Genomic DNA, 27,237 nt, shown 5'->3' on the forward strand with positions numbered 1-27,237 from the left:
TGGGATATTTTAATTGTTTGTCCTTCGATGTTATGTAAGTTGATTAACTTGATAAAAATAAAACAAATGTGTGTTAAAAATATATATAATATGTATATTACAAATATTTAAAATCTGGGTAATAGTAATAATAATGGTAATAATGGCACTAATACAATGTTAAAGAGACGAAAAGCGAAAACAAAACATTAGTAACTGTACCATCAGATCTAGTTTTACATCAGTCTTTCTGTTAGTGCCACATACTCGTTCCTATACATGTAATACCAGTAAAACAATCGAAATACGAAAATAAGGCAGTGATAACGCAACGTTTAGATAAAATCCGACCTAATTCTACCGATAACCCGAGCGACCGTTCAGAACTCGTCGTGGCGGGCCAAAGCCTCGCCGAAATCGGTCGCCTGCGAACCCACGAACAGGTCGTACTTCTTCAGCACCTCCTCCTTGGTGAGCAGCTCGTCCGCGTCCGAATCCGCCTCGTAGATGAGATGTCTGGCCTCGGCGTCGGCGTGGTCGAAGTCGTCAGGCAGGATCCAGTGCTTCACCTCCTCCTCGTCCATGAAACCGTCGCCGTCCTTGTCGCGGTAGACCTGGAACTGTTCCCGCTCGCTCTTCACCCAATCGGGCTCGACGTCTCCCTCCTCGGGTTTGTACATATCGCCGATGTACTCGGTGACGGAGATCTTGCCGTCGCCGTCCTTGTCGATGTCCTCCATCGTCTCCAGCACCACGATGTTCTTCATGTGGTCAACCTCCTCGGGGTGGAGGAAGAAGGCGAAATCCTCCTTGGTGAGGATGTCGGTGCCTTTCTGGTTGGCCGCCGCCCATCTCCTGCGGTCCCTGGTCATCATCGACCGATACGCCTTCTCATCCTCGTTGTCGTTGAGAGAGTCGTGGTCCAGAAAGCCGTACACGTTCTTCTTGTAGTCATCCCAGCTCAGGGTGGGTTTGTCGTCGGGGTTGTGCTGTTTCCACGCGCGGTTCACGTCTTCCGATATGTACCTCTTCTGGGTGAACCGGATCCAGTCCTTCAGCTCCTCCCTGGAGATGACGTCGTCCTTGTTGTTGTCGATCTTGTCGAAAATCGCCCTGTAAAAGCTCTCGTTATTGTTTTTGTTAATTTAAGAAGCTTTGTAGGTTTGAAGGCTTCAAAAAGTTACGATAGTGCAAAAATAGAAAAAGTAATTCTCCTCGTTAGGCTAGACCGACCACTAGTGAAATTCCAACAGTTATTTTAAGTATGTTAATTTTACCGATGTACCGATGTTATTTTTTAAATTTTTCCATGGCTATACGGGATGCATGTCATATGTTAAGTATGTAAAAAATTTGATTTTTAATATTCCTCCACCATCAACATCAATGCCTAAATCATCTTCCTAAAAACAATCTCAAAAACAAGTACACTGATCTTTTTTTCTCGATTTTACAAGGCCATTCGTGATGTAGATAGTACTAGAACTTTGAAGTTATTTTTGTCATTCAATTCTAGAAAAAAAATTAAACTTTTAAAACCAATTTTTATAAACGTTTATTTCTATATGTGATATAATTAGAACCACAAAAAAATCAAATTTAATATTTTTTAAAGCCATAAGCGAAAATGCCATAGTTTTTTTTAAAACACCATTTTTGAAGTTAGTGAACAGTATTTGCGAAAAACAAATGCCCCATCTCTTTTTCGATTTTACAAGGCTAGATGCGATGCGATATGTGCAGTCCGTCTAGAGTCAAACTTTATAGTTTTTAAAAAAAAAATTTTGCCGCCGGTTTTGAAATCAGTGAACATAATTTTTTTGCACTCAAGTGCAACAATCTTTTTTTTTTAAATTTTGCAAGGCTATGTGCGATTATTACTCTAGTAAAAAAAAAGAACTTTTGTAAACAAAACTGTCAAAAACCGACGCTGCTTTCTTTTCAATTCATGGGGAATTAATCTAATTATTCTGTAAATTTTTCCAGCAATTTCGGCATTTATATATAAAAACTTTATTATATCAATTAATTTTTTTTAATAAAATATTTTATTTATTATAAACAGACAAAAAAACGTTTTCGACCTTCAAAACGCAGATTATTACTCACCCTAGACGTCTCTTGCTTTCCTCGGGGGGTAACTGATCAAACGTCTTGGCCTCTTCGCCCAAGAACGCTTCGTGGTCATACTGAGGATTGTGTTTTTCATTTTCAAAGTGGTCTTTGTTACTGGGCTCCCTATCGTACACCCTATCTTTGTGGTTTTCCTCTTTGGGCAGCGCCTCCGAAAACGCGAACAGCAATATCAGAAATGCACTCAATACCCTCATGATTCGAGAACAGTCTGTGCGTCGCGGCGCCTCTGCTTCTTCTAATTTCGGTTGAACTGTTAATTCCAGCACTCGGACGTCGATGATGTAAACAGCCGGTCGTGGACAAATTTAATTGGTCGAAACTGAAAACGCTCTGCTAGTTAAATCAGGAAGTTTATTATCGGCTGTTAAAGCAATAAAAATCTTGTAAACTTAACCCATTTGTTCTAGAAAATTCGTCGAGATACTCACGGTTTTGTCTCCGGGGCGTACGATCAACCTTAATGCCGATTATAACACGGTAAATATTCTAGTGGAAAGTAAAGTTTCTGTTAGAATAACGGACTAATATCAAATTACACGGAAAACAACTAAAACAACGCTGGAACCGCACATCTGGATAACGTCATAAGGCGTATGTGTTCAACGAAGTTAGCTGTGTTTTTATTTTAAGGTTATGATCTCAGTGCAATAAACAAAGTTCTATTTATAACTTTATTCCATGTTTATAACAAAACAGCTAGAGAATGATAATGGTTAAAAGAAAAATGTACCTCTTGTTAAAATGGCTTCTTTCTGGAATATTCTCGAATACAGCTGTTACTTGATACTGCTTTTCTTCATGATACCCATAGAAATAAAAAAAGATGAGGACCTGAACGAGTTTTTAAATTACATTCGAGGCTTCAACAAGTCCTACAGCGATAAGAACACATTTAAACTCAGGTTCGATACGTTTAAGGTAGGTCTTAACTCATACAGTATACCATTTCTTTATTCAATAACAAAACATCGTAGAAGTCTTTGAAAACGATAGAAAAACTCAATGAAAACAAGACGAATCTCTCGGCCAGTTATGGCCTGAATGTTTTTTCAGATTTTTTCCCGTATGATGCGCAGTTGGCTGCGAAAACTTCCATGAAAATGTTTAAAGTTGATCATCATTCTGGACCTTTACCAAATAAGGTTGATTGGAGGACAAAAGACGTGATAACCAGAGTTAAAAGTCAGGATGATTGTGGGTCTTGTTGGGCTTTTTCTGTCATTGAAACTATGGAGTCTATGAATGCTATAAAAAATAAGGAATTGAAAGAGCTTAGTGTACAACAGTCAGTAGATTGTTCTAGTGAGAATAGAGGTTGTAATGGGGGTGATATATGTAGTTTAGCTCATTGGCTCTTGAGTAATCAGGTTCCTGTGGTTTTGGAGGAAGAATATCCGTACAATGCAAGATTACAAATGTGTCGGGAACTTAATAAATCAGGAATATATCTGTCTAAATATTCTTGCGGCAGGTGAAGAAGAATATCAGTCTGAAATCATTACCGATAGTCAAATATATTTTTTTTTTAGTTTAGTAGGTGCTGAAGATGTAATACTGAATTATTTAGCATTTAAAGGCCCTTTAGCAGTTGCTTTGAACATTCATACTTGGCAATATTATGTGGGTGGTACAATACAGTTCCATTGCTCCAGCAATGTCAATTCCATGATTCATAGCGCGCAAATAGTCGGCTATGACCTTACAGCCGCCGTCCCATATTATATTGTAAGGAATTCCTGGGGACACGATTACGGAGATTCAGGATACGTTTACATTGCCTACGGAAAAAATATGTGCGGAATCGCCAACGAAGTTTTAGCATTGGATGTCTGAATATTCAAACAAATTTCCTCAATACTGTATAATAAATAATTTTCTATTCTCATATTCATTATTAATAACCTTGAGTTCATTACAGAATAAACCGAATCAGTTTTTCAAACTGTCATTTTACATAAATAACTGGTTGCCTAATATGCATATTTAAATTTTTGCAAGAGAAATTCGGTATTTTAACCTTTTCCAGTTTTATCGTGATTTCACCCGCATTTTTACATCAAAAGTAAATGTGAGTGAAATTTCAAAGGGCAAAGTTTAACAATTAAGCCGCCGTTGAGAGCCGATATTAACAGTTGCGAAACGCCAGATATTGACGAGAAAGGAAAGATATGAGTTGAAAGTGTTCAATGCTGTGATTAAATAGTTAAAAGGAAATTGAGTAAATTGCCGTTTGAACACCGTTATTTGTAAATATAAATAGGAAACTTGCGGAGCACCTAACAATAGTCGTGAGCTGTTATTAGGACAAATTAAGTGAGTTCACGAAATTTTAAATTATTTTCTAGTTGCGACATAATTAATATTTATTACCTGTTGGGAAATTTTGGCTTTTTTAAATTTCTGGCGTTGTAATGACAAATTACTGTCATCAAATTCAAAATGATACTCAAACCAACAAGAAAAAATACTGTCACTCAAAAAGGTGTTGTCAATTATATGTCATATTAGAATTTTAAAAATTGTGTTGTGATATTTTAAAAATGGGCTAAAACTAAGGCAAATTTAATACTGCTTTTAATAAGAGTACAGTGTTTTCAAAAAAGGTAATAAATTAATTAGAAAATATTCTATTTCTAGTGTATTACTGGTTGCCAATCATTATGTCAAGAAATTATTTAGAAACATGGCTTTTTCAAGATATTTTTGGAATAAAACGTGTTTAGATAAAAACGTTTATGAATTATCTTCTTTTTTATAATTATTGATTTTGGTTAGACTAATATTTGATTTATTACGAGTATTGTTGGTTGCGGAGTCATGTTTCTTTAGTCGGGGAACTAACGGAAGGAAGAGAACAAAGGTAAATAAATAACAACATAGACGTATTCAAGCAAATAAAATGCTTTATTAAATACACCACTGCAATAATACACGCTTTTTAACAAACTGATATGACTTATCAAACATCGTACTTAAAATAGACTTAAATAATAATAAATAGATATAAAATATGATTAACGAACAAGGTGTAGGGGAGGAGGCAGAGGGCGCGGAAGGCGTCGGGCATGCTGAGGCCGCCGTGGATCCCTCGCCCGCTCCCCTCTAAAAATCCGATTAGCCGGCCGCCTTTGAGGGGGGGCCCCGGTGGGACTTCTGCGCGAAGTCCGACCCGACCCTTATATAATTGGTACGACGGGCTGGACGCGGCAATTGTTTTCAAATTGACCGGAATGCTACAGACTAGGCACACTTATTTTTATATAATAACAAGAAACTGTCCTATGAAAAAATAGAAACTTCCCATCAATAAAATGAAACAAATAATGAAAAAAATGGCCGCGAGAGGTCGCGTCCCAACTGCTTCTTTTTTTTTAATAATTTTTAAAAATACATTTTTATTATTACAACATATAAATTATCAAGATATTTCAACAGGGCCAACAGTGTATACATGGAATGTTATTAAGCCAGATAATGTGCTCCAACTATCTCGATATTAACATTATATTACAAAATAAACTTCTCTCGAGGTTTCTAAAACGGAAAGAGTACCGGTTCGGGACCGCAAATACCGGAAAAACCCAGATAAAAACGGAAATGTTCCCACGGGACGGCAGTTACTAGATCCCTGAACGAGAATAGTTTGACTGGTTTCATTTTTTGTTTGTTTCGGAAATTTAGGTTATGTTTTAACGCTTAACCGACTTGGTTCTCTTCAGGACGGGTGACGGGGACGTCCCCAAGCCGCGCCAGATAACCCCCTCTCTGTCCCAGCTCGGTTCCGAACGAAATAAAATGGTCATTGGTCCATCCGAACGGTTCTACCCCCTAGTTCCTCCTCGTCCCGCGGCCTGGGGAGTCCTCCCACGCCCGAAAAGAACCGCTAAGTGCGACGACAGTTTTTCCAACTATTTGTCATTGGTCCCACAAGACACACCATCGTAACATTTTGATTAACAACTTTGAAAATAGTCTGAGATAGATCAGTTATGCCAACAAGTGGAGAGTATCAACGCGACTTTCTTTTATTGTCCACCAATCGTGTGCATCTTAACCTGGAAAAAGCGAATAATGCTGTAGGCCACTACAAAACAGTTTCGAATTCCTTTAATTTAACTCTTTTTTTTTTCATCAACAAATACTTCAGCACAAAAATATATATTACAATATATTGCCTTTATTTTCTTCATTTTTTTTTTATTTTTTTAGCTAGTTACAGTAGAATAAACAACATCAGTCAGTCTTAAAAGTTTAAGATTTTTCTCATATTTTTTTTTTGTTTCAGCTGGCTACGTCACTGCGGAATAGCATCTCGATACTAGCGTTCTAAAAAGGATTGTACGTCAAAGCACCAACATATTTCAGACACAATGGACACCGAAAAAAGAAGAACTACGTCAAACCCCTATGTACAACCACAACAATTCATTCGATGTGAAAAATAAATTTCTATCTTAGTCCTAATGATTTCTTTTTTTTTTTGATATAGTTTTCCAACAACTGTCACTATAAGGTTACGTTCTACTCTTCTTCTTTTTTGTTTTGTTTTGGCGGACTATCAACGATTCATAAGATAAAAACAAAGCCCGGGATGTTAGAGATGTCCGGTACCACGCAACGATTAGTTCAATGAACTTTTTTATTATTATTTTAGGTTGGATATGTTGGACCGTGCTAACGTCCGGTGCTGTACGTCATCTCTAACACGCGCGCTCCGCAACGATCAGTCGTCTAATAGCTAGTTCGTTTCATTTAATTGTAATATATCACTTTTAATGGTTGTGTAGTTATAAAGTATGAAAATTTGTTTATATATGAACGATAATTTAAAATAAATATTTTGTTTTAAGACGAGTAAATTACGTGAAAACTGGTCCGGAGGAGATTAACTCTCGTAAAAAAAAATGTGTATGTTTCGATTTACGTCATACCGACTCGAATTGTTCAAAAAAATGCGATAAAATCACGGTTTATAACACGGACCAGAAAATCTCGTAAAAAAACATAGAAGGCGTGTGTAGTTTTGTTTAACGTCAATATTTCAGGTGACGTTTCTAACCAAACGTCAGTCAGTTTTAATAGTAAATTCCCAGTAAGAGTCGTGACAGTTTTATGAGGTTATGTTCTCTTTCATATACGGTAATTATAGTTACTAAGCAGTATCGCGATTATTTGGACCAAAAAGTTAGGTTAGAATCACCATACAAGGCGTGTTCTTAGTGATTATACTATACTTGGAGTAAAATAAAACTCGATAACGACGATCGAAAGTCAGTTGATGGGGAAGATGTGTGTCGTTTTGGTGAGTCGTGATGATGGATGAGACGGTGAATCGAAGCCGATCTAGCTATTAAATCGGGAAAGGTGCCTACGGGTTCGAAGGGGGTGGGGTGGTGGTGAGGGGGTTGGAAAGAATCGAACGCTGTTATCTATGCTGTCGAAACGAACGGAAAGCACAAGCCGGAAGCAGATGTACATACAGACATACATAGAAAACGTCAACCACGGCCAACCAAATAGGCCGTCAATGAGCGAAGCACATTATCGGGAATTACGTGTGTGTGCGCGGTGTCTGGGGACTGGGGGGAATAGGGAGGGCGGAGAATATGTTCGTGGATATGTGTTTTTGTCAGTTTATCGTCTTAGTACACGGGAGCGGGGGAAGGGGTGTGGGGGTACGGAGAGGGGGGTTGAGTAAAATCTAGGACATGTAACACGCAAAAACCTATATTGCTATAAAATGCGTGATATCTATTGGCAGGAACCTGAACGGACAAGCAGCTAAACGCTATTGAAAAGGCGTGCGTCGACGGCAGGAATACGAGCCGTCGACCGTTGAGTTGAGGTCGTGGCGGGAAAATTGCAAGTCGATCGGTCGAATGGGCGAATCGATTTGACGGAACCGCGAACGGGCGACCACTGTCGTTAGCTTCCCGCAACCCCGCACACTAAAAAATCGTAATCGAGTAGGCTTTCAAACAGAAGATCTGACGTAGTCGTAACTATGACAACGTCAACGCGGACGTCAAAAGTGTGTCGTGGTGGTTGCTGCTAGCTATCGGCGAGTCGGTAATATCGACGCTCGGGTCCCGTTCCGTTTCGCTATGTGCATTCAAAAAAGTGCAGGATTCCGACGCTTGGAATTTCCGCCCGGTCCACGACGTGCGGTTTTCACAACAATAAAACATTTAATATATTCGTATATCAGTCCTAACAAATATATACCTAAAAGCTACCCACGTGAATAGGAGAACGAAAAATTCGAACGTATAAAGTAAACCAGGATGGGGGGAGGGGCCGGCCCCGACCCCCCGCCCTGTTCCGCCACGGCGAAAACCCGGAGAGTTATTGCTAGGAAGTAATTAGTAAGTAAATAGTTTTTTTTGTTTAATATATATATTTTTTTCTCAATCTCACTCTCTCTTTCGCTCTCGCTCTGTTTCGCTACCTTTTAAATTTAGCAACATGATAAAAACAACAAACAACGTACGTTTGGCACTTGCGCATATACGTTTAATAAATTCGTATTGCTTTTTTTTTCTAGTAAATATCAACAAGTCACGTGGATCACGTGACGTTATGGGCTACACTTGGCAACAGTGGTTTCGAGCCTTGACACAATACTCCTACAACAGTCTTTTTTTTCAATTAGGATGATGGACAGCGACCCAGGGATGTTGTAACAAACTCTAATGACAACCTAACCTTACACTTTATATTTGTTCATAATTTTTTGGATATATTCATAGAACTTCACCCTGTATGGATATAATCAATTAATATTGATTATTATGCTTGCTTATTAAAGCTATCTGTGATCTTACATCCTATTAATAGACCTTGTATCCTATTGTTGTACAGATGTTTATGAAAAAGTTAAACCGGAAGAAATCGACGCGTTTCAAATTTACAAGACATTGATATTTATAAATAACAATGCAGTCCGATGACTAGATTGGGAATCGACTTAATCGTAAAATTTGCGAAGGTTAGGTCTAGGTTGTCGTTTAATTTTGCTAATGATGTTTCTATCGAGGAATTTTTTCGATACTTACATATTCACATTTAAAACTAGGCCTAGTTTGAACATGACAATGTTTCTTTTTTCTCTGTTGCAGTTATGTCAAATTTCGGATTAAAATATTAAGCCACCGATAGATTGAATAGAAAAACTATGAGTAAGTTTGAAAATAAATTAGAACTAGGAAACGTGCAATTCTGGTTTGTTTCTCAACGAATATATAGTCTGACGTTTTAAAGGGTGTTGTCAAAATTGACGTTTGAAGTATATTTGGTTGCTTTTATAGGTCAAATTATAATTACGATAGAAATATTTATTTAAAAAATCTATTCATTAATATTATGTTAGAAGTAAATTATTGATAATTTTAGGTAATACAATAGTTGTTTTATTGTAAGGAATTTGTTTATCGATTAATTAATATGATGTTGACGTTTGGTATTCTTTCAGAAGTTTGTTGTCAAAATTGACGCTTGATGTATACCTGGTTGCGTTTCAAGGGCTGTGTAAGAACCGTTGTAGGAATATTGTCGTTTGAGGGGGGACAATCGTGACACAAAAACGGTCATCACACAACAAGGGGGACAACGCGATATCTTGGTGTTCGTTTCAAAAGGCATCCGGATAAAAAACCGCCGCTCTCCGGGATTCCTACCGTATCAACGCGTACAAAGCACAAAAATACATTATGTATATAGAATATATATATTCATCTTAATTTGTTCTGTTTCACACTTTGATATAAAACGACTAGAATACATATCAGAGCAAAACACGGCCGGCGAATGAGCCGACAAGCGACAGTTAGAGAAACCGCATAACAGTGAAAAAACACGTTTTTTTCTCGATCATTATTTTTTTTGGGTTTTATTTTAATAATTTTTTGTAATTCTACAGCACAACAACTTACAATGTTTTTGGTGTTCCGTTTCAAATGTGGTTCGGGTTTTGTGAAGGAAGCGCCCGTTACGATCTGTAACTAGAAATTAACACTAAATTTTACGTCGGATGCGGGTTCGATACCCTCGACACGATATTCTTTTCTTGCTACCCGTTGAATAACCGGTGGAATCGAAATCTCGAACAAGTTAGGTTATGTCGGGATTTCTTCCGCTTCAAACCGCAATCGCTAAACAGGAAAAGTACCGGAACCCTTCCGACTAATCACCGCATACCAAATGGAATGTATCAAATTCGATACACTACGCTAAAATACAAAGAAGGCGTTGACATTCGTAGATATTCGTGTCACACTGAGATAGGATGACAGATGTCAATGAAAATATTCTATCTGTTCTATTCTGTTCCACGGTGTTGCCAGTTTACAGAGATTTATATGACACACGGGCAGCAAATAAATTGAAATCCACAGTTATAAGGCACAATAGTCATGCCGTAAGTCTGAAAGAAGAAAAAGAAGGATGACTCCATTATTGTTATGTATACCCAAAAAAGTGTAATCGAGATATTACTCAAAAACTATTATAACATACTGTTAATTTCCCACCAACAACTAAAATTTACACAGACCGGCAACGCTGCGGAACGAAATCCAAACTTTGAATTATTGGTTGCGTGTCTATTTGGAGGTTTGTTTCGATTTAAATCCAGCGTCTTCTTTGTACCTTTCGCGTGGTCGCCTAACGAGTGTCCACACTACGAAGCTAAAAATCGAAATGGTGGTGTAATAGTTACCGTTCTGGTCACACTTCTTCACGAAAAAAGTGGAGTAATACGTGAAAAAATAGATATATCATTTTAAATAACTATCAAAAACGCCTCACTAAAGATACAATTTTTTTTGTGTGTGTGCGTGAGATCGCTCACCGTTTAACAAGATTTTTTTTGTTCGTTTTCGTTTTTTTTTTGGCAAAAGACATCGTGGCGTCTCAGCTATCAATAGTAATAATAGTATTAAAAAAATAAAAGCAGAGATCGATTTGGTACCAATCACCGAGAGACCGTACCTATCACTAGCGAGGGCGAATGAAATTATTAGGAAACGACCTGTTTGGCGGGGAGAAGGGACGGTGTGGTGCGAGAGGAGGGGAGGCGGACCGCAAGCAATTTGGAACGAAAACGGAAAAATCCTTCTTTTGATTCGGTGGGTTTTTTCCAAACGTAACGAGGCGAGGAGTGATAAAACAGAGACCGCGTTTACCGATCGTAGGGGATCGGTGGGTGGGGGAGAGCCGAGATGTTTAGATGAGGAAACGGCCACGTTGATTGGCGATGATCGTTGGCGGGATTGCGAATCGTAGAAGATCGGTTTACACTGGAGCAAGATCTCCCAACTTTTGTGGATTGTTATTGAATGCTTAACAAACGTTGCCACGTGACGTGAGTATTAGAATTTACAACTAATGTTGCTTGTTGCCAGTTGTGATCTTGGGTTATGTTAGAGGGGACACAGTAAGACTGTGGAGGGGATCAGAAGACAGGCGGGTACAGCTAAACAGTCTTGTTCGAGTTACCTTTTTTCTTTTCATTTTTGATTATGTCCACGGATAAAAGTGTTCACAAAATATAATATCCTAACGTTTTGTTTTAATTGACACTAGTTTTATTTTGATTGTTGCGCGGATTGTGGGGGGGAAGGGGATAGGGTTCCAGACGAACAACTACCAACGATCACGCGCCATACGTCGTCCGAGTTTCGGGGGGAAAGGCATTTCCTTTGATCACAGTCTGTTGAGAGGTCCTGTTCTAGCGCGACGGCCGTGGGGGGTCTGGGGGTGAGGGAGAGGTTACGCGACGTCCCCCCGTCCCCCGGAAGGTGCTCGGGAGGGTGGACTACGTATAACAGTGCAACGGAACAACATTACATGAGCAAATCCGAATTCGGGGGAGGAGGGACATGAGGTGGTGGGACGCAAGCCGAAACCGATCTCGTAGAAAAACGTGTAGATTTAATACTGATTTATAGTAAAAAAATACAAAAATAGTCGATATTCCATCAGTGTGCTGCGTGGGAACAAGAGGCGGCTCCGCTGCTGCCCCGCGCGTGGGGAGCCATAACCGCTCGGCCGCCCCGTGCGCCGCGAAGAGATGGCGAAGGGCGAGGGGGGGGGGGGAAGGGTTGGTGGTGGTCGTATAACGAGGGACCGGAAGGTTGAATTTGCGAGAAGCTAAAAATCTATGTACATGATCCACCTGAAGAGTTCTGTTCCCTAGAGTAATTGACATGAAATTCAACGTAACATTATAAAATAGGGAACGGGGCGGGGGTGACGGTCGCGCCTCCCCCTCCCGTCCCTCTACACTTACATCACTAGAATCGTTACCAGAAGAAATGTGTTGTTGTATCAGTCTTACTGAAAAAGTTTCTCATCATGTTTGTGTATATGTTTCATAATTTTTTTTTCGCGTATTTTTTTTGGGTTCCGCGCCGCTGCTGAGCCACCGACGCTGAGCGTTTCGTCTGCCGATAGGCTGAGAGGGGTGAGTACGGGGGCTGAGGGGGTCGAAGAGAAAGGGGGAGGGGGCGCGCGGCGACTTCGGACGAAGCACGTGTCCACCACGGCTACGTCTAGCTAATAATATATTTATCACAAAGATTAGCGAAATTAAATCGGCGACGATACCGTTAATTGTTATTCGTAACGGCCGGAATCGACCATTTGGTGTCGGAGGATCGACAACTTATCCTAGAAAAGCATTTTGGTGTATTGTATCCGACCAGTGAGTTAAACAAATGTGTTGCAGCTGGTAGTGATATTCCCCATAAACACCTAAAATTTTTACAGATCGACAACACTGTAAAAATTAAATGTAAATATTAAACTGTTAGTTGCCTGCTTATTCAGCGATTTGTTTTGATTTAATTTCGTTAATATCTCGTTTTAAAACTATAGAAATATTGAGATAATTTGAAACAGAAACTGGTAACATTATAATTTAAAACTGAAATAATTCAACGTCTTCTTTATTTGACATAAAATAAATGTGTTGTGGATAACTAGCGTTTTCTGTCTTCCCCTGTGATTATACTATTTTTAATACAGAATGCGTTGCAACTTGTTTGACACATCTGTTTTTGTTTTATTAAACTTAGATTAATCTTTGTCCATAGTTGTTATTTTTAATAAAATATAAACAAATTTTTAACAAGAAGTAGTATCAAGAAAATAAAAACATCGTAAAGCTTATCACAGAGTCGTATAACGTCGATTTATATAAATCAATATTGATTAAAAATGAATACTAGGCAATAGTTATGATATCTAACTCCACAACTGTAAGTAAGAACAGTCTTTTCTAAAGTTGACATGCGAATCGCATTTAAATATAAAGTTTTTTTAATCACTTGAATGTATTGTTTTTTTTTAGGTTAAAATCAACAAAATATATAAAGTTTTCATTCACTATTTGCTGTTATGTTTGTAATGGCTTATGGCCCACAATTATTAATATAAAGGTTTTGAATTTCTTTACAGTTTTTTTTATTAACCTCCAAAGTGAATCTAACCAGGAATACATAAATTGGTTTTTGGTCATCACAATCTCTCCACAATATATGTGATATTTCAATTATTTCAACTATACTTTAATATTCCTCAACTTGATATCATTATAAATATTTATTTTTAATTAATTTAAGATTTTTGATTCACTATTCGTTGTTTTTTTCATTGACTAGAGCATATGAGCCAAATTTTTTTAAAATTTCTTTCTATAGTCTGATCTGTAGAGTCAGTCTTGTTAAGGCTATATAATTTTTTTGAGATTTGAGACAGATTTTCGAGTTCCCTTTTTACAGCTATATTACATACTTTATTATGTAATATTCCAAAAGTATATGTGAGACTTCACCACTTCTATTCTGGATCTTTTTTAAGTTTGATATCGAATTAAATATAGAAACACATTTTTGATTGATTATGTACAAGTTTAACCATGAAACATGACTCACTGGCCAGCGAAACAATATCCGAGTGCTTTGCGAAAAAAATAGACGATTACGACCATCGCAAACAACATCTATATGTATAAAAAATTCACTTTTTGACTAGATTGTCTCGTAAATAATAATAAAAAAACACTAATAATAATAAAAGTAATAGTGGTAGTGGTAAGACAGTACCTCACGTTGCTTCATGCGTAATCGCGGCCTGGGAGGTGCACCTTCGTCCGGATGACGCTCGCAACGAACAAGATGGCGTCAAGGGACGTTCGGAGCCTCCGGGAAACGTCTACGTACTCGCTAAACTCTAATGACTATATAAATACGAAAAATCACATGCTCACCTATGCTATATATAGGAGTTACGTTGGGCCCAAGGAAGATTGTTGTCAAATATATATAAATATATGTATAAGAATTCGCTATGGAAACACGAAGCTCAATTGGTTGTTCTTGATTTGCTCTTCTATCTCTCTCTGTTTCTTTTGAAAAGTAGTTCATTTACTTATCCCTACAGTATCATATCATAAACATATGGTAAAAGTAACAGTTGAAGCGGGACAGGTTCGGGAGAAAACCACCCCCGGGCCCGCTTCAACTCTCCCCTCGTCCCCCCCGATGACACATGCAAAAAATTATCGAGACCCGAGAGAGCTTAGGGGGGAGGGGAGGCAGGCCGTGCCACGCCTGACCGAGAGATCGTCGAGTGGAGCCTGGAGGGATGGGGGGACGTGGTGATAGGGTGGGGGGTTCGATACGGACAAACTCTACCGCTACTCACACCAAAATAAATAAAAAAAACCAAAAGAACTGCTATTAATGGTAATTATTAAGTAAAAAAAAGCATTTACAACAAAAAATCAAAGAGAAAAACAAAACAATGTACAAAAATCAGTGTAAGAACAAATTTACCATTAAATCAATAATAATAACAACAAGTCTAAATCGTACGTGAGATGCGGTGGGACCCCGCGGGGCCCGGTGACGGGCGGGGTGGTCGGGGGGGCGCGCGCTTTAGTTGGAGCCGCGCCCTCTACCGGAGACGGTCGCCGGGACAACAAGTAACAGTAACCCGGGCCGCGTCGGTTCCGGCGCAGAGGCGCGGATCGAGATCTGCGCCGTCCCCCCCCTCCGCAAACCCGCGCCGCCCGTCCGCCCCCGTCGGACACCACAAACAACATATAACAAATAAAAAAATAATATAAATAGGGAATATAAATTATCGTAATGTATATAAAAAAAACCTTTTGTGTAGGACCTTCCGGGATCGCTATTCGATCGGTCGCCTTTTCGTTGTAGGCTGGTCGGAGAGATACGTTGGCCGCCGCCGATCGCTCCTCCAGCGACCCGCGAAAAGAAAAGGAAAAACGCACGCGAGGAGAGCGTCTAGTTTACCGGCGGTCCGATGGCGCGCACCAGCCGACTATTTTGGTCCAAGAAATAAACACCGGCATCGAAAACAAACTATTAAATACATCACTCGGCGCCGCGATAAAGCAGAGCTCCGCTTTATCGGCCAAAAACTCTAGCGCGACTTCTTTCTCTAAATACTACCAGCTTATGTAACCAGTCAATCGTTACAAGAATAAGTCATGCTATATCAACAGAACTAACTCACTCCTAATTACTCTCACATAATTCACCTCAAAAATTAAAAAACTAAATAAACTACTGACGATTGATGCTATCTGAAGATTAACTTGCTAGTGGTTGCTAGTTCGAAAAAGTGATAAATTACTTTATCATTATCATTTATAAAAAAACATATTCCATTTTAATTTTCTGCATATCATCTACCAAATCTTATTAATAAGTTCCTCAATATATTCAGTTTAATTATTTGCAAATTATTAGTTTACTTATCAGCAAATTCTTTTATATATATTCCAATTAAATGTCAATATTTGTCATATTCCCATAGAATTATCTGCCAATTAACCAGTCCCTTAGTATATTCCAGTTTAATTATTTGCAAATTATAAATTTACTTATCGGTAAATAAGGAATCTCTAGTTGTAACATGATTTTTAACATATATTCCAATTAAATGATCTTAAATGTTATGAATATTGCCAAAATATTCCAGTTTAATGTATTGTGGATTAAGAATCTTTCCTGTATATTCCAACTTAATAATCCGAAATATTATGAGTATCGTCAAAAAACCCTACTATTTCTGTAAATTCGGAACTTCTCCTGTATATTCCAATTTAATTATCTGCCAGTTGATAATTTCCCCAGTATTTACCTGGAAATTATAAACTGGCTTATCGACAAATTGGAAATCTCTAATTATTCTTATTCTTCAATTATTAGTTTCTATTAATATATTCCATTTTAATGACAGAAATCAAGATATATTCCAGTTTAATAATCTTCCTATTATATATGAAGGTTTAAAACTGATAAAATCTTAGTGTAAAAAATATGTTCCTGTAAGTTAATGATTATTAATTTCGCCATTATATTTCAGAATATGAGGCTTAAATGAGTTTTGTGAGTTCTGATGACACGACGTTAGTTTGACGTAGATTCTTGAGGGAAAAAATAGTACAAGGGATTGTAAACTATGGAAAGCGTTAAAATATCGCAACATGGTTATAATTGACTGGTTACCGAGGCGTGAAAGTATTTAAGGAAAAAATGTATGTAAAAAGTATGTATTAGGATCGGCATTGATTTTCAAAATGTTCGTACCGAATATCTGTTACGTTTATTACCGAGATAAGGAACGTAGCAGATAAAATCACGGACAGTCGCACGGTTTTCGATGCTGATGTCCCGGTGGGTCGGAGCGCTCCGTCGAGGCGGGCGTAGAGTAGACGCTCCCAAATAACAAAAGAAAAATAACTATACAGCAATAAAAATACTGACGTCAAACATGGAGCCGTGGAGGAGGTAGTCGTCAAAAAATCGGGGCGGTATATATCGTCTCTGCGATAATTTGATTAAAAAAAAAGATAATGCAATAATAATAATAATAATAATAAACGAAATCTTAACTACTAAGTAAATAGTCTTGAGGTTGCCCTTTAAATTGGGCCGCTATCTTAGAATTGGCAGCATCAACAATTATAAAAACTACAGTCTACTAACTAAGAAAATAAAAAAAATAATAATTAAAAAAAAATAATAAAAACGAAATATGGTGGTGGTGGTGGTTGGAGGGGGGGAAAATAGAGAGGATATTGCATGCACCGTAATCAAACTTGAGTGGTGTCGGTGGGACGATGGTAGCGAGGCACGGCACGTGAGCGGTTCCGGACGGCCTACAGGCCGATTGGTGGCACCTGCACGTAGCGGTAGATGTAGAGACGATAGTCTTTGCTAGCCAACACTACCGAACCGTCGTCCATCAGCGCGACGTCGAAGCACTGCGCGTGCTTCACTTTGCTCTCCAGCGCCGAGACCAGCTGCCCCTCCTGGGTGAAGATCGTCAGGTTGAAGTTGTTGTGGTTGTCGGCGATCAGGATCTCGCCGCTGGCGTTGATGCCCACCCCGATGGGGTAGTTAGTGACGCCCTCGCCACCGATCTGGCGCAAGTACACGCCCTCGTAGCTGAACACCTTGACGCAGTGGGCCCGGTTGTCGCTGATGAAGATTTCCTGCTTGTCGTTGACGACGACGCCGTTGGGGAACTCTAGGTGTTTCGAGCAGCCGAACTTCTGGAGGACAGCGCCGGCTTGGTCGAATATGATAACGCGCATCACCTAGAAACAGAGAAAAACGGGCGTTTTATTGGGGTTTTCTTGATTCGACTCTTGTTGAAGCAATCTGTGTCTTCAAGTAATTGCTATCTATTATTCCTAAAACTAAAAGTAATATTCTATTCTGATATTCTATTAATTTTATGCAAATTAATGCTTCAATGTATATTATCAAAATATTGAACATTTTAATTATATCTAATTCGGATTTTCCTCAATAGATTAACGTTTAAAGGTCTTTGAATTCTGAATATCGCAGATATTCCACTGGGATAGCATGCAACTGTGTGTCTTGCACTCTGATTCTGAACTACATTTAATGAGAATATCCCAGTTTAAAAAATATATTCCATTTTAATGGTGGGCAAGTTAAAGGACTTTTTAAATATGAGTGATACAAGATTGAACTGTGTTCATAAAACAATGGGTAGTGGATATATTTCCATTTTAATGATTTGTAAGATTAAGAACTTTCTAAATATGAATGATACAAGATTGAACTGTGTTCATAAAACAATGGGTAGTGGATATATTCCAATTTAATGATTTGTAAGATTAAGAACTTTCTAAATATGAATGATACAAGATTGAACTGTGTTCATAAAACAATGGGTAGTGGATATATTCCAATTTAATGATTTGTAAGATTAAGAACTTTCTAAATATGAATGATACAAGATTGAACTGTGTTCATAAAACAATGGGTAGTGGGTATATTCCAATTTAATGATCTGCAAGTTAAGGAACTTTCTGTATATTGAACTGTGTTCATAAAACAATGGGTAGTGGATATATTCCAATTTAATGATTTGTAAGATTAAGAACTTTCTAAATATGAATGATACAAGATTGAACTGTGTTCATAAAACAATGGGTAGTGGGTATATTCCAATTTAATGATCTGCAAGTTAAGGAACTTTCTGTATATTGAACTGTGTTCATAAAACAATGGGTAGTGGATATACTCCAATTTAATGATTTGTAAGATTAAGAACTTTCTAAATATGAATGATACAAGATTGAACTGTGTTCATAAAACAATGGGTAGTGGATATATTCCAATTTAATGATTTGTAAGATTAAGAACTTTCTAAATATGAATGATACAAGATTGAACTGTGTTCATAAAACAATGGGTAGTGGGTATATTCCAATTTAATGATCTGCAAGTTAAGGAACTTTCTGTATATATTCCAGTTTAATACCCTAGATATTAGCATTGTTAATTTTGCCAATATACTTCTACTTGTTGAAATTGTAAACCAGAGACTAAGATGCTTTATAAAATCGAATAATTGGATATTTACCTTGCACTCCACTACAACGATGCGTCCTTTGTTATCCACCGTGACTCCTCGCGGATGCTGGAGGATATTCGCGCCGAACTTGCGTACGAACTGGCCGTATTGGTTGTAGATCTGTATCTGGTGTGTCGGAGACCTTTCCGTCACGATTATGTCGCCGGATGTGCGCACCACGGCCACCCTGTTGGGATACAACAGTTGGCCGTCCCTCTTTCCGCACTCCCCGAACTGGAACTTGAAACGGCCCTCCTTGTCGAAGATCTGGATGCGGTGGTTGTTCGTGTCCGCGACGATGATGTCGTTCTGCGCGTTGACCGCCACGCCGCTAGGCTCCGTGAACTGGCCCTCCATCACGCCGAACTCGCCGAACTTGCAGTGGTAGATCATCTTCTGGCGCTTGATCTGCGACTTGGGAGGGAATATGGCGGCGGTCAGCTTCGCGCTCAGGTCCAGCAGCGGGTCGGGATGCGGCGCTCCGGCAAGTGAGTACGGATCCGAGCCGCCGTTCTGGAACAGGCCGTCTGCGGCCCCTCCGTTAGACCATTTCTCGTACGAACCGAGTCCGTTCAAGGGCGCGAGGTCTCCCACTGGCGCCGAGAACGGGCCGAGGCTGTTGACGCTGCTGAAGCGTTTGCTGATGACTGTCGACTCGAACGGCGAACCTCCGCTCTGGTTGGGCGCGGACAGCGCGGTGAACGCGCAGTGGTTAGTACCCCCATTCAGGCTTCCCGAGCTCCCATTGACGCTACTCCCGCTCGAACTCGATCCCCCGGTGGGACGCGCGATGGGAGGCTGCTTGCTGGGACCCATGGTCGTCTCGGCGCTGGATCGCACGTATCCGAAGGTGTTCCTTACTCCCACTTGTATCGCCTGGTAATTCGATACGAACTCGAGCTCGCAGGCGGACTGCACGCTTTGGTCCAGACTGCAGCCGAGTAGGGTCTGTAGTTTAGCGTCTAGCAGTCGTCGGAACATCAGGACCTCCACGGCACTGGCGCACTTGCTCAGCCTCTCGACGAACTCGCAGGTCTTGTAGATTTGCTCGACCGTCTCCTGGCCCTTTTGGGCGGCGACGCCCAACGCCAATTGTTTGGCCGAAAACACGCTCTCCAGCTCTTTGAGCAGCTCCTGCTTGCGCTCCTCGAGCATGGACCGGTAGAATTGGAACGTCTCGCCGATCTCCGTCTGCGCCTTGTGATACTGCACCTGGAGGCGGCTGTTCGCGTGCTCCACGTTCTTCAGCACGTTCCGGATGTCGGTCGCCTTCGCCTTGGCCTCGACTACGGCGTGTTGGATGGCTTCTATCTGTTTGGGGGCCGCATCGCCCGCCAGCTCGCACTCGTGCAGTCCCGCGGGGTGTTCCGCGTTGAGGCACTCCTTGCAGGCCGGCATCGAGCAGGTGCGGCAGTAGAACTTTAGCAGTTCCGACTTGTGTCTGGGGCAGGCCATGGCCCGTTCGCCGTTAGCCGTCGGGGGGTTGTTGTTGGCACTGAATCCGTTCCGCGGCTCCTCTTTCGCGTCGGCTAGACTGAGGACGCGGTGGCCCTCGAAGCAGTGCATGAACTGGTGCGCCATCAGGCAATTCGAGCAGAGGAAGTTGACGCAGTCGACGCAACGCGCTACGGCGTCCAGGCGCTTGTGCTTGCAGCCGGTGCAACGGGGCGCGGCGGGCAGGGGAGGCGGCAGCGGGGGGTCCGAATCGAACAGTAGATTGGTGAGGATGCCGTCGATGGATTCGGAGTTGCAGCGCGGGCAGAACTTGTTCTTCTCGAGGCAGGCGTCGCAGAAGGTGTGGAAACAGCTGAGCAGTTTGGGCTGGGCGACGGGCTCCTTGCAGTGCTCGCAGTGGAGCTCGGAGGGGTCGCTGTCTCGGTCGGCGGCGTCGCTGGCCGGCGGTGAGGAGCCGCTGGCTGAGAGGTCCTCCAATGGGGACAAGGACAGGTAGTCGCCTTGGTCGCCGAACGATCCTATGGAATTGGCTCGTGGCAAAGACTCCAAAGATGGGGCTGGAGACGCCATCTTTAATCGCCCCTCATCCCTGGAAAACAAAAGGCAAAGCGTTAAAATACACCCAAAACAGTTTTCAATACCTTAAAATTTTCATAAATTATTAAGAAATAAGAATATAAGAAGTAACGTTAAAACATTTCAATCTTGTGAATTCGACCGTTGCAATGATATCGCAAGTTTTACAAGAGTCTTTCAAAAATCTTCATAATCTCGAAGGGTTAAGGTTTGGATGGAATCCAACTATGGCCAACCGCTAGTAAGTCTAATATATTTATTATACAACAGTTTACAAATAAAGTGTTGGGTGCCATTGTCGATGCTCCGTACTATGTTTCATAGATATTCATATATTTCATTCATTCATATATATATATATATATATATATATATATATATATATATATATATATATATATTTAGGGTAAATGATGAGGCTCGGTGAATGGAGGTAACACGAAATTAAACAGTAGTGTTTACATTTTGTGACCGTTATTTATTGGCTATATAAAAAACTGTGAAAAATAGAATTAGATAAAACGGATGGCGGCGGTGTTACCTGAAGACGAGGCTTGGGCAGTCGATGGTGGCACATTTAAACCAAACGAGGGTTGAGCACTGAATGAATCGCAATACCCTTCAATAACATCCCAGATAAACGCCTCGGGGTTGCCGCCAGCTATTCGTTATCGGGTTCTAGTTGGCGCTGCTGGCACCCCGCCCGTGTTCAACATCTGGGATTATATTTCTGGGTATTTTGTAGACCGTTATTCCACAATATAAAATTTGACATGCCTCAAGGTCGCTATATATATATATATATATATATATATATATATATATAGAAAAATAATAAATAGGAATACTTATTAAATGTATACATTTAACGAGGTTTTTTGCCATTCAAGAATAATTCACCAATACAAAGAATGATATGTTATCAAGGTTCAAACAAGAATGATCAGACAAGAATTAAATAGTAAGAAAAATGTTGTCTTTTATCATGACAAACTGCGACAGCTTTTGTTTGAGATGATTTGATGCGTTCACCATATAGTCCAGACATATCACTATCCGACTAATATTTGTGCTGATACCTGCAGAATTATCTCAATGGAATTAAGCTACTTTCAAGAAAACACTGATTTAGGTCCCCAATCATAAACCACAATCGCAGTTCTTGGTTAAAAAATATAAACCCACTGTGGATTGGAATGCCAGGTAATACCAGTGTGAATATGGGGTTGTACTAAAACAAAACTAACTAGTAATCCAATACTGGCAAAACAAAGTTCTTCGACTAATTATTAATGATTAACACTACCTAATCAACGAAGAACCGCACGATGATCATCAAGTGTTTATTCTAAGCTTCAGCTTAAATAGTTATATAGCTAAGTGGCGTATTGATGCAAGTACAACAGAATAGTAGTAATAAATTAAGATTATACTAAGCATATTGATATAATAAAAATACTGTATTAAAATAAGTTGACCAAAAAAATGACAACTAGCATTTGGCAATGCCATTTTCGTCCACCAACACATGTTTTGCTTTTAAAACTTACATCGTTAGCTGTTCAATATCTCCCCCTATGAATACTAAAAACAAAAACAATGATAACGTTAATCAAAAGTATGCTAACGGGTCGGTAATTTTGAAAAATATGGAACGAAATTTACATTGAATATCAATAATAAACAATAATTAATATAACCGACCTCACATATCACAAAAACATTCATTCAAGAACGTTCCAAACGAAAAAAATTCGATACGAACGCTTGAACAGATGCCGGTCGGTAAACGGATAGGCCTAAAAGTATCGGTTTTCGTGAAAGGGCGACTACTAAAGTGGCGGAAACTATATACAAACCCATTTACGATATTTACCAAGAACACCAGAGGAAGTCCTTATATATAGATGAATATATTTTGGGAAAAACGCAGGCAGAAATATGTTTACAAGTTTTTTCGTTTAAAATTGGAGTACCCTCTGGGGTTTTCATGGCTTCGGAACGAACATATGGCTTTAATAAGTAACGTTGTGACGAAAAGCAGGCAATAAAAGTCGTCTGATATTTAAACAGTGAAGATAACCAACATTCCGATTCTCGGGACGCACGAAAAAGGTTACGAAAATCGAAACAGTTGTCTGGCGTCCCTTTCATTAGGAAATAGAAGAAGTGCAATTAAGATAAAGTGCCTGTGATATCTATAGACACGCAGACGATTGTACTGTAATGATAAGAATACTTGAAACTTCAGATATACCGAAAAAAAAAAGAACTAGAAATAAAATAAAGTCAAAGAAAAGAATATTGGGGATTAAAATAAAATAATTTCCATAAAATCAGGACATGATATAATAAAAATAACAATATTTGGAAGCTTAAGATCATCTGGAAACAACACATTATTTTAAGATCATATGACAGCATTACTTAAGCTAATATGTTACTGAAATCTCAATTTGAATATTACCTTGTGGCTTTTACGAAAAATAATTAAATATACAGTTAATATAGAAAAGAAATAATGAAAACTGGGACCAAAAAAATATCTACAATGATTTTAATAAAACCAGGAGACAATACAACAAAAATAACAACTTTTAAAGTCTCCGTACATAATTTTCGAACATTAACAATACATGTCGTAGAACAGACATGACAGAACGAGATCTAAGATTAAAAAAAAGTCATTATAACATCTGCTACTATCTTCACCAGCATCTGTTCAAACAATTTTTATTCTCTCCATACTCTAGACCCGAACAACATAAACATATTGCATGAAAAACAGCTGACGACATTTCAGTCACATTTCCTTGGTACAGACTGTAAACCCTCGCGTTTTATCGGTCAAGCCTTATCAGTGCTCCTCTACTAATTTAAAACGAAACAATTAAATAGATCATTAATAATTTCGTATACAAATAGACCAAAAATACGGGGGGCTATTTTTAGCGTCGTGTGTACCGACGATTGGTAAGCATGGGAGAGGGATTTAAAAAGGAACGAGTTCTATTCCCGAAATATTACGTGTTTATAACAGAAATTTTATTGCCATTGGTGTGGTCGTTAAAATGAGATGGTTACCGACGCTTTGATTGCTGTGAAAGCATCCCAGTTTCCGTTGTTACAGTCTAACGAAGTTTTATCAAGTTCAACACGCGCTCGGTCTGTTCTCCTTTGTTTTGTATAACTATATCGTGCCTCCACGATATTGTACACTTCCCATGGAGCTATTGTATATATCACGTACAACCGAGATGATGATACATACCGAAAAATTGAAAAAAAGTGAAAATGCGAAGCTGAATTTGTGACGTACCCTCGTTTATATCGCACGCAGAGTCCATAATACAAAAAAAAGCAACGATATAAGTTGTGAAACAAAAAAAACAACGTTATATAGATTCTGACTGTTACTAACAATGAGAAAAATATTAATACCGCTATGGTACCATTAAAAACTACGTTGTAATCGTTCTATATATAAATTGGTGCTACAAAACTTTTTAAAAAAACGTTAGAACTATTTTGAAATCAATCAAATTCTTTGAAATACTCTAACAAGAAGATTTAGCAATAAAAATACTTTTATTTATTAGAATAATAACCTTTAGGACAGCTAGATCTCTAAATATTTTATAGTAATGCCTTGTATGTAAGTAGTTAAAATGTATGGTAGGTAATATAATAAAAAGAACTACTTCTAAATATTACAAATCCTATGGAAAAATCTACAAGATAATATAACAGCACAAAATAGACTAAAACACTGAATTTTGTAAAAAAAGAACATTTCTCAATATTATTATGAACTATAGAACATTGAACAAAAAAATTAGTACTTATAGCTGATGATGTTCAAATATACTTCCAAGAAGTCGGGAAACCGAATTTTATTTAAAAAAATACCCTTAAAATGAACAAAGGATGAAAATATCCCAACTTTTATTACCACCGACAAGGTTGTAATAAAAACAACCCTTATTATTCATCAATGGAGATGACTCTAGACCATAAACATTCAAATTACAACGATTTCTTTGTCCCCTGGTAGTTTTACAGAGTTAGGAGTCACATTTTATGATGTCCAACATTTTTAAAGCATTAAAGAGTAACCAAACAACGAATTTTATTCAAAAACGAATAGAGAGTTCTCGTACTTTTATTATCAGCCACATGGCGTTTTAATTCGTTTCACATTTAATTTATTTTAATAACACAATTTAATTCACATTCACATTAATTCACATTCTAGACTATAACCATACATATTAGAATATATTTAAAGAGTTATGAATCACATTTTACGATACCCAATACTTTTAAAGCATTAATAATATATTAGAAAGGTTATTTTGATATCACCCCTCGAGAGCTGTATAATAAAAACATCTAAATATAGAAATTTCTTGGGATAATATATCAGAAATAAAAATCGTACCAAATCATGAAGCTTTTATAAATAATCAAGATATTAAAAAGTTAGGAAACGGTAGACTTTTAATAAACATATTCAGTTATAAAATTAATAAATAATATTCTAGAAAGGTTTTTGACGATAAAAAGTTATCATAACTTTTACCAACCAGGGGGTTTTATAGTAAAAATAACCCTCATAATTTACAAATGGAGATCGACTAAAACAGTTCAATATCAGCGTCTCTTTGTCCCTTGGTGGTATTTTAGAATGTTGAACGTTTGTTAAGACACCAAGAACTCTCAAAAAATGAATAAGTGGCTTCTTGAAAATGTTATTTTGATAAAAAGCTCTCTATTGATTGTTATTACCACTCAGTGAACTTTGCAAAAACAATATACTCTCGCTTCTTCGACCTCAGGTAAAAGACGTATCAAAAACGATATATGCATCAAAGTTCACCTTACTATCAAAATCGAGTTTCAGCACGACATATGGCACAAACTAAAACCTATTCGCATTTTCGATTAAAAATATCAAAATACAGAGATTTCTTTGTGTTTCCAGTAATATTTGATAATTAGAAGTCGTGTTTCATGTTATACAACATTTTTAACAAATAAAAAATGTATGAAAACAGGTTTAATACATATTCACTTACAAAATGAAAAAATAATATTCTAGAGAGGTCCTTGTGAAAATAAAAAGTTTTCATCACTTTTATCACCGCCCAGGTGGCTGTATAAAAAAAGAACCCCCATAATTTATAAACAGAGATGCCTAAATATGAGCGAGCATTCCTATGTCTCTTAGTGATATATTTTAGAATATTGAACGTTTGTAGGATACCAAGAACTCCCGTAATATGGAATTTAATGAACATACGTTGATCTATCATGAATAAGTTGCATTTCGAAACTGTTTTTTTGATAATAAAGGGTCTTCATGATTTTTATATTCACTCAGTGGACTGTAAAATTTATTTTAGAATGTTGAACGTTTGTAAAACACCAAAAACTCTCGAAAAAATTAATGAGTTGTGTTGTGATAATTAAAGAGTACTAATGATTTTAATTACCATTCAGTATGGTACTGTATGCAGTACGGTACGACAGAAACAAAGCCTTATAGTTTGCAAAAACAATAAACTCTCGCTTCCTCGACCTCAGGTAAAAGATAAACGTATCAAAAACGATATATGCATCAAAGTTCACCTTACTATCAAAACTGCAGTATCCTGTTATGTTCGAGCATAATTTCTGGACAAAATCGGGCTTCCTTCTCTTCGCTGGTCAATGCACAACAATACACGGCACAAACCAAGACCTATTCGCACACCAACAATGAAAAAATTCAACAAGTCTCACGTTTTTTTCTTCTCCACAACGTTCGACGACACTGAACTGCAACGCTGGGCCCAAACTTACCCTTCGACGGTTCGCGACAAACTTCCGCCGGCAGCCCCGGGGTCTGCCGACGAGAGGGGAGGGGTGAACCACCCCGGTGATTCAGCGTCGGCGTGGTAGCCGGGGTGCCGGAGGTGGTAGCGGCGTCGAAGGGTGGGGGGAAGAGAGGGCGACGAGGGGATAGATGTACGATGGAAAAATCGGTGAATAAGAGATCGTTCGTTCGCGGGAGGGCGAGCGGGTGACGGGGAGGGTTGCGACGGTGGTTTTCCCCGTTTGATTCATCGGGGGCCCTTGCGAAATGGAAAAACTATCGAGTGATGTGGAAAATTTAATTTT

At 38.7% G+C, this 27,237-nt stretch overlaps 3 protein-coding genes and 1 long non-coding RNA gene across 13 annotated transcripts in view; 2 read left to right on the top strand and 2 right to left on the bottom strand.

Moving 5' to 3' along the window:
* Window positions 1-71: 71 nt before the first annotated feature.
* scf (Calumenin B scf) lies at window positions 72-4,593 on the bottom strand. Of its 3 annotated transcripts, none has more exons than XM_076418024.1 (3): window positions 4,486-4,593; window positions 2,089-2,434; window positions 72-1,092 (listed from the first exon to the last, which is right to left on the bottom strand). In XM_076418024.1, the coding sequence occupies exons 2-3, from the start codon at window positions 2,307-2,309 to the stop codon at window positions 360-362; spliced, it is 954 nt and encodes a 317-aa protein (XP_076274139.1). In that variant the 5' UTR covers window positions 2,310-2,434; window positions 4,486-4,593; the 3' UTR covers window positions 72-359. The 3 variants fall into 3 exon arrangements, with proteins under 3 accessions (XP_076274139.1, XP_076274138.1, XP_076274140.1); XM_076418023.1 differs by lacking the exon at window positions 4,486-4,593 and adding an exon at window positions 2,544-2,685; XM_076418025.1 differs by lacking the exon at window positions 4,486-4,593 and adding an exon at window positions 2,544-2,684 and having other exon boundaries at window positions 2,089-2,476.
* Window positions 2,857-4,000, top strand: LOC143205029 (cathepsin O). Its single transcript, XM_076418022.1, has 3 exons — window positions 2,857-3,033; window positions 3,090-3,586; window positions 3,645-4,000. The coding sequence occupies exons 1-3, from the start codon at window positions 2,857-2,859 to the stop codon at window positions 3,946-3,948; spliced, it is 978 nt and encodes a 325-aa protein (XP_076274137.1). The 3' UTR covers window positions 3,949-4,000.
* Window positions 4,257-6,579, top strand: LOC143205044 (uncharacterized). Its single transcript, XR_013007726.1, has 2 exons — window positions 4,257-4,428; window positions 6,401-6,579. It is a non-coding gene; the product is annotated as an uncharacterized LOC143205044 (long non-coding RNA).
* An 8,271-nt stretch (window positions 6,580-14,850) lies between these two features.
* The window catches only part of brat (tripartite motif-containing protein brain tumor), a 114,278-nt gene continuing 101,891 nt past the window's right edge, over window positions 14,851-27,237 (bottom strand). For 6 of the 8 annotated variants that reach the window (XM_076417991.1, XM_076417993.1, XM_076417997.1 and 3 more), the window contains 2 exons: window positions 19,054-21,088; window positions 14,851-17,749 (listed from right to left, as the gene is read on the bottom strand). In XM_076417991.1, coding sequence (XP_076274106.1) covers window positions 17,309-17,749; window positions 19,054-21,069 — 2,457 coding nt within the window. In that variant the 5' untranslated portion in view covers window positions 21,070-21,088 and the 3' untranslated portion in view covers window positions 14,851-17,308. Of the gene's footprint in view, window positions 17,750-19,053; window positions 21,089-26,706; window positions 26,814-27,237 lie in introns of those variants that run through there. The other 2 variants (XM_076417994.1, XM_076417995.1) reach the window with 2 other exon arrangements.

This window comes from Rhynchophorus ferrugineus, unplaced genomic scaffold (genome assembly GCF_030347505.1).
Source record: "Rhynchophorus ferrugineus isolate W39M unplaced genomic scaffold, kcgeb_rfMv2 rfM11, whole genome shotgun sequence".
Classification (NCBI taxonomy): Eukaryota; Metazoa; Arthropoda; class Insecta; order Coleoptera; family Curculionidae; genus Rhynchophorus; species Rhynchophorus ferrugineus.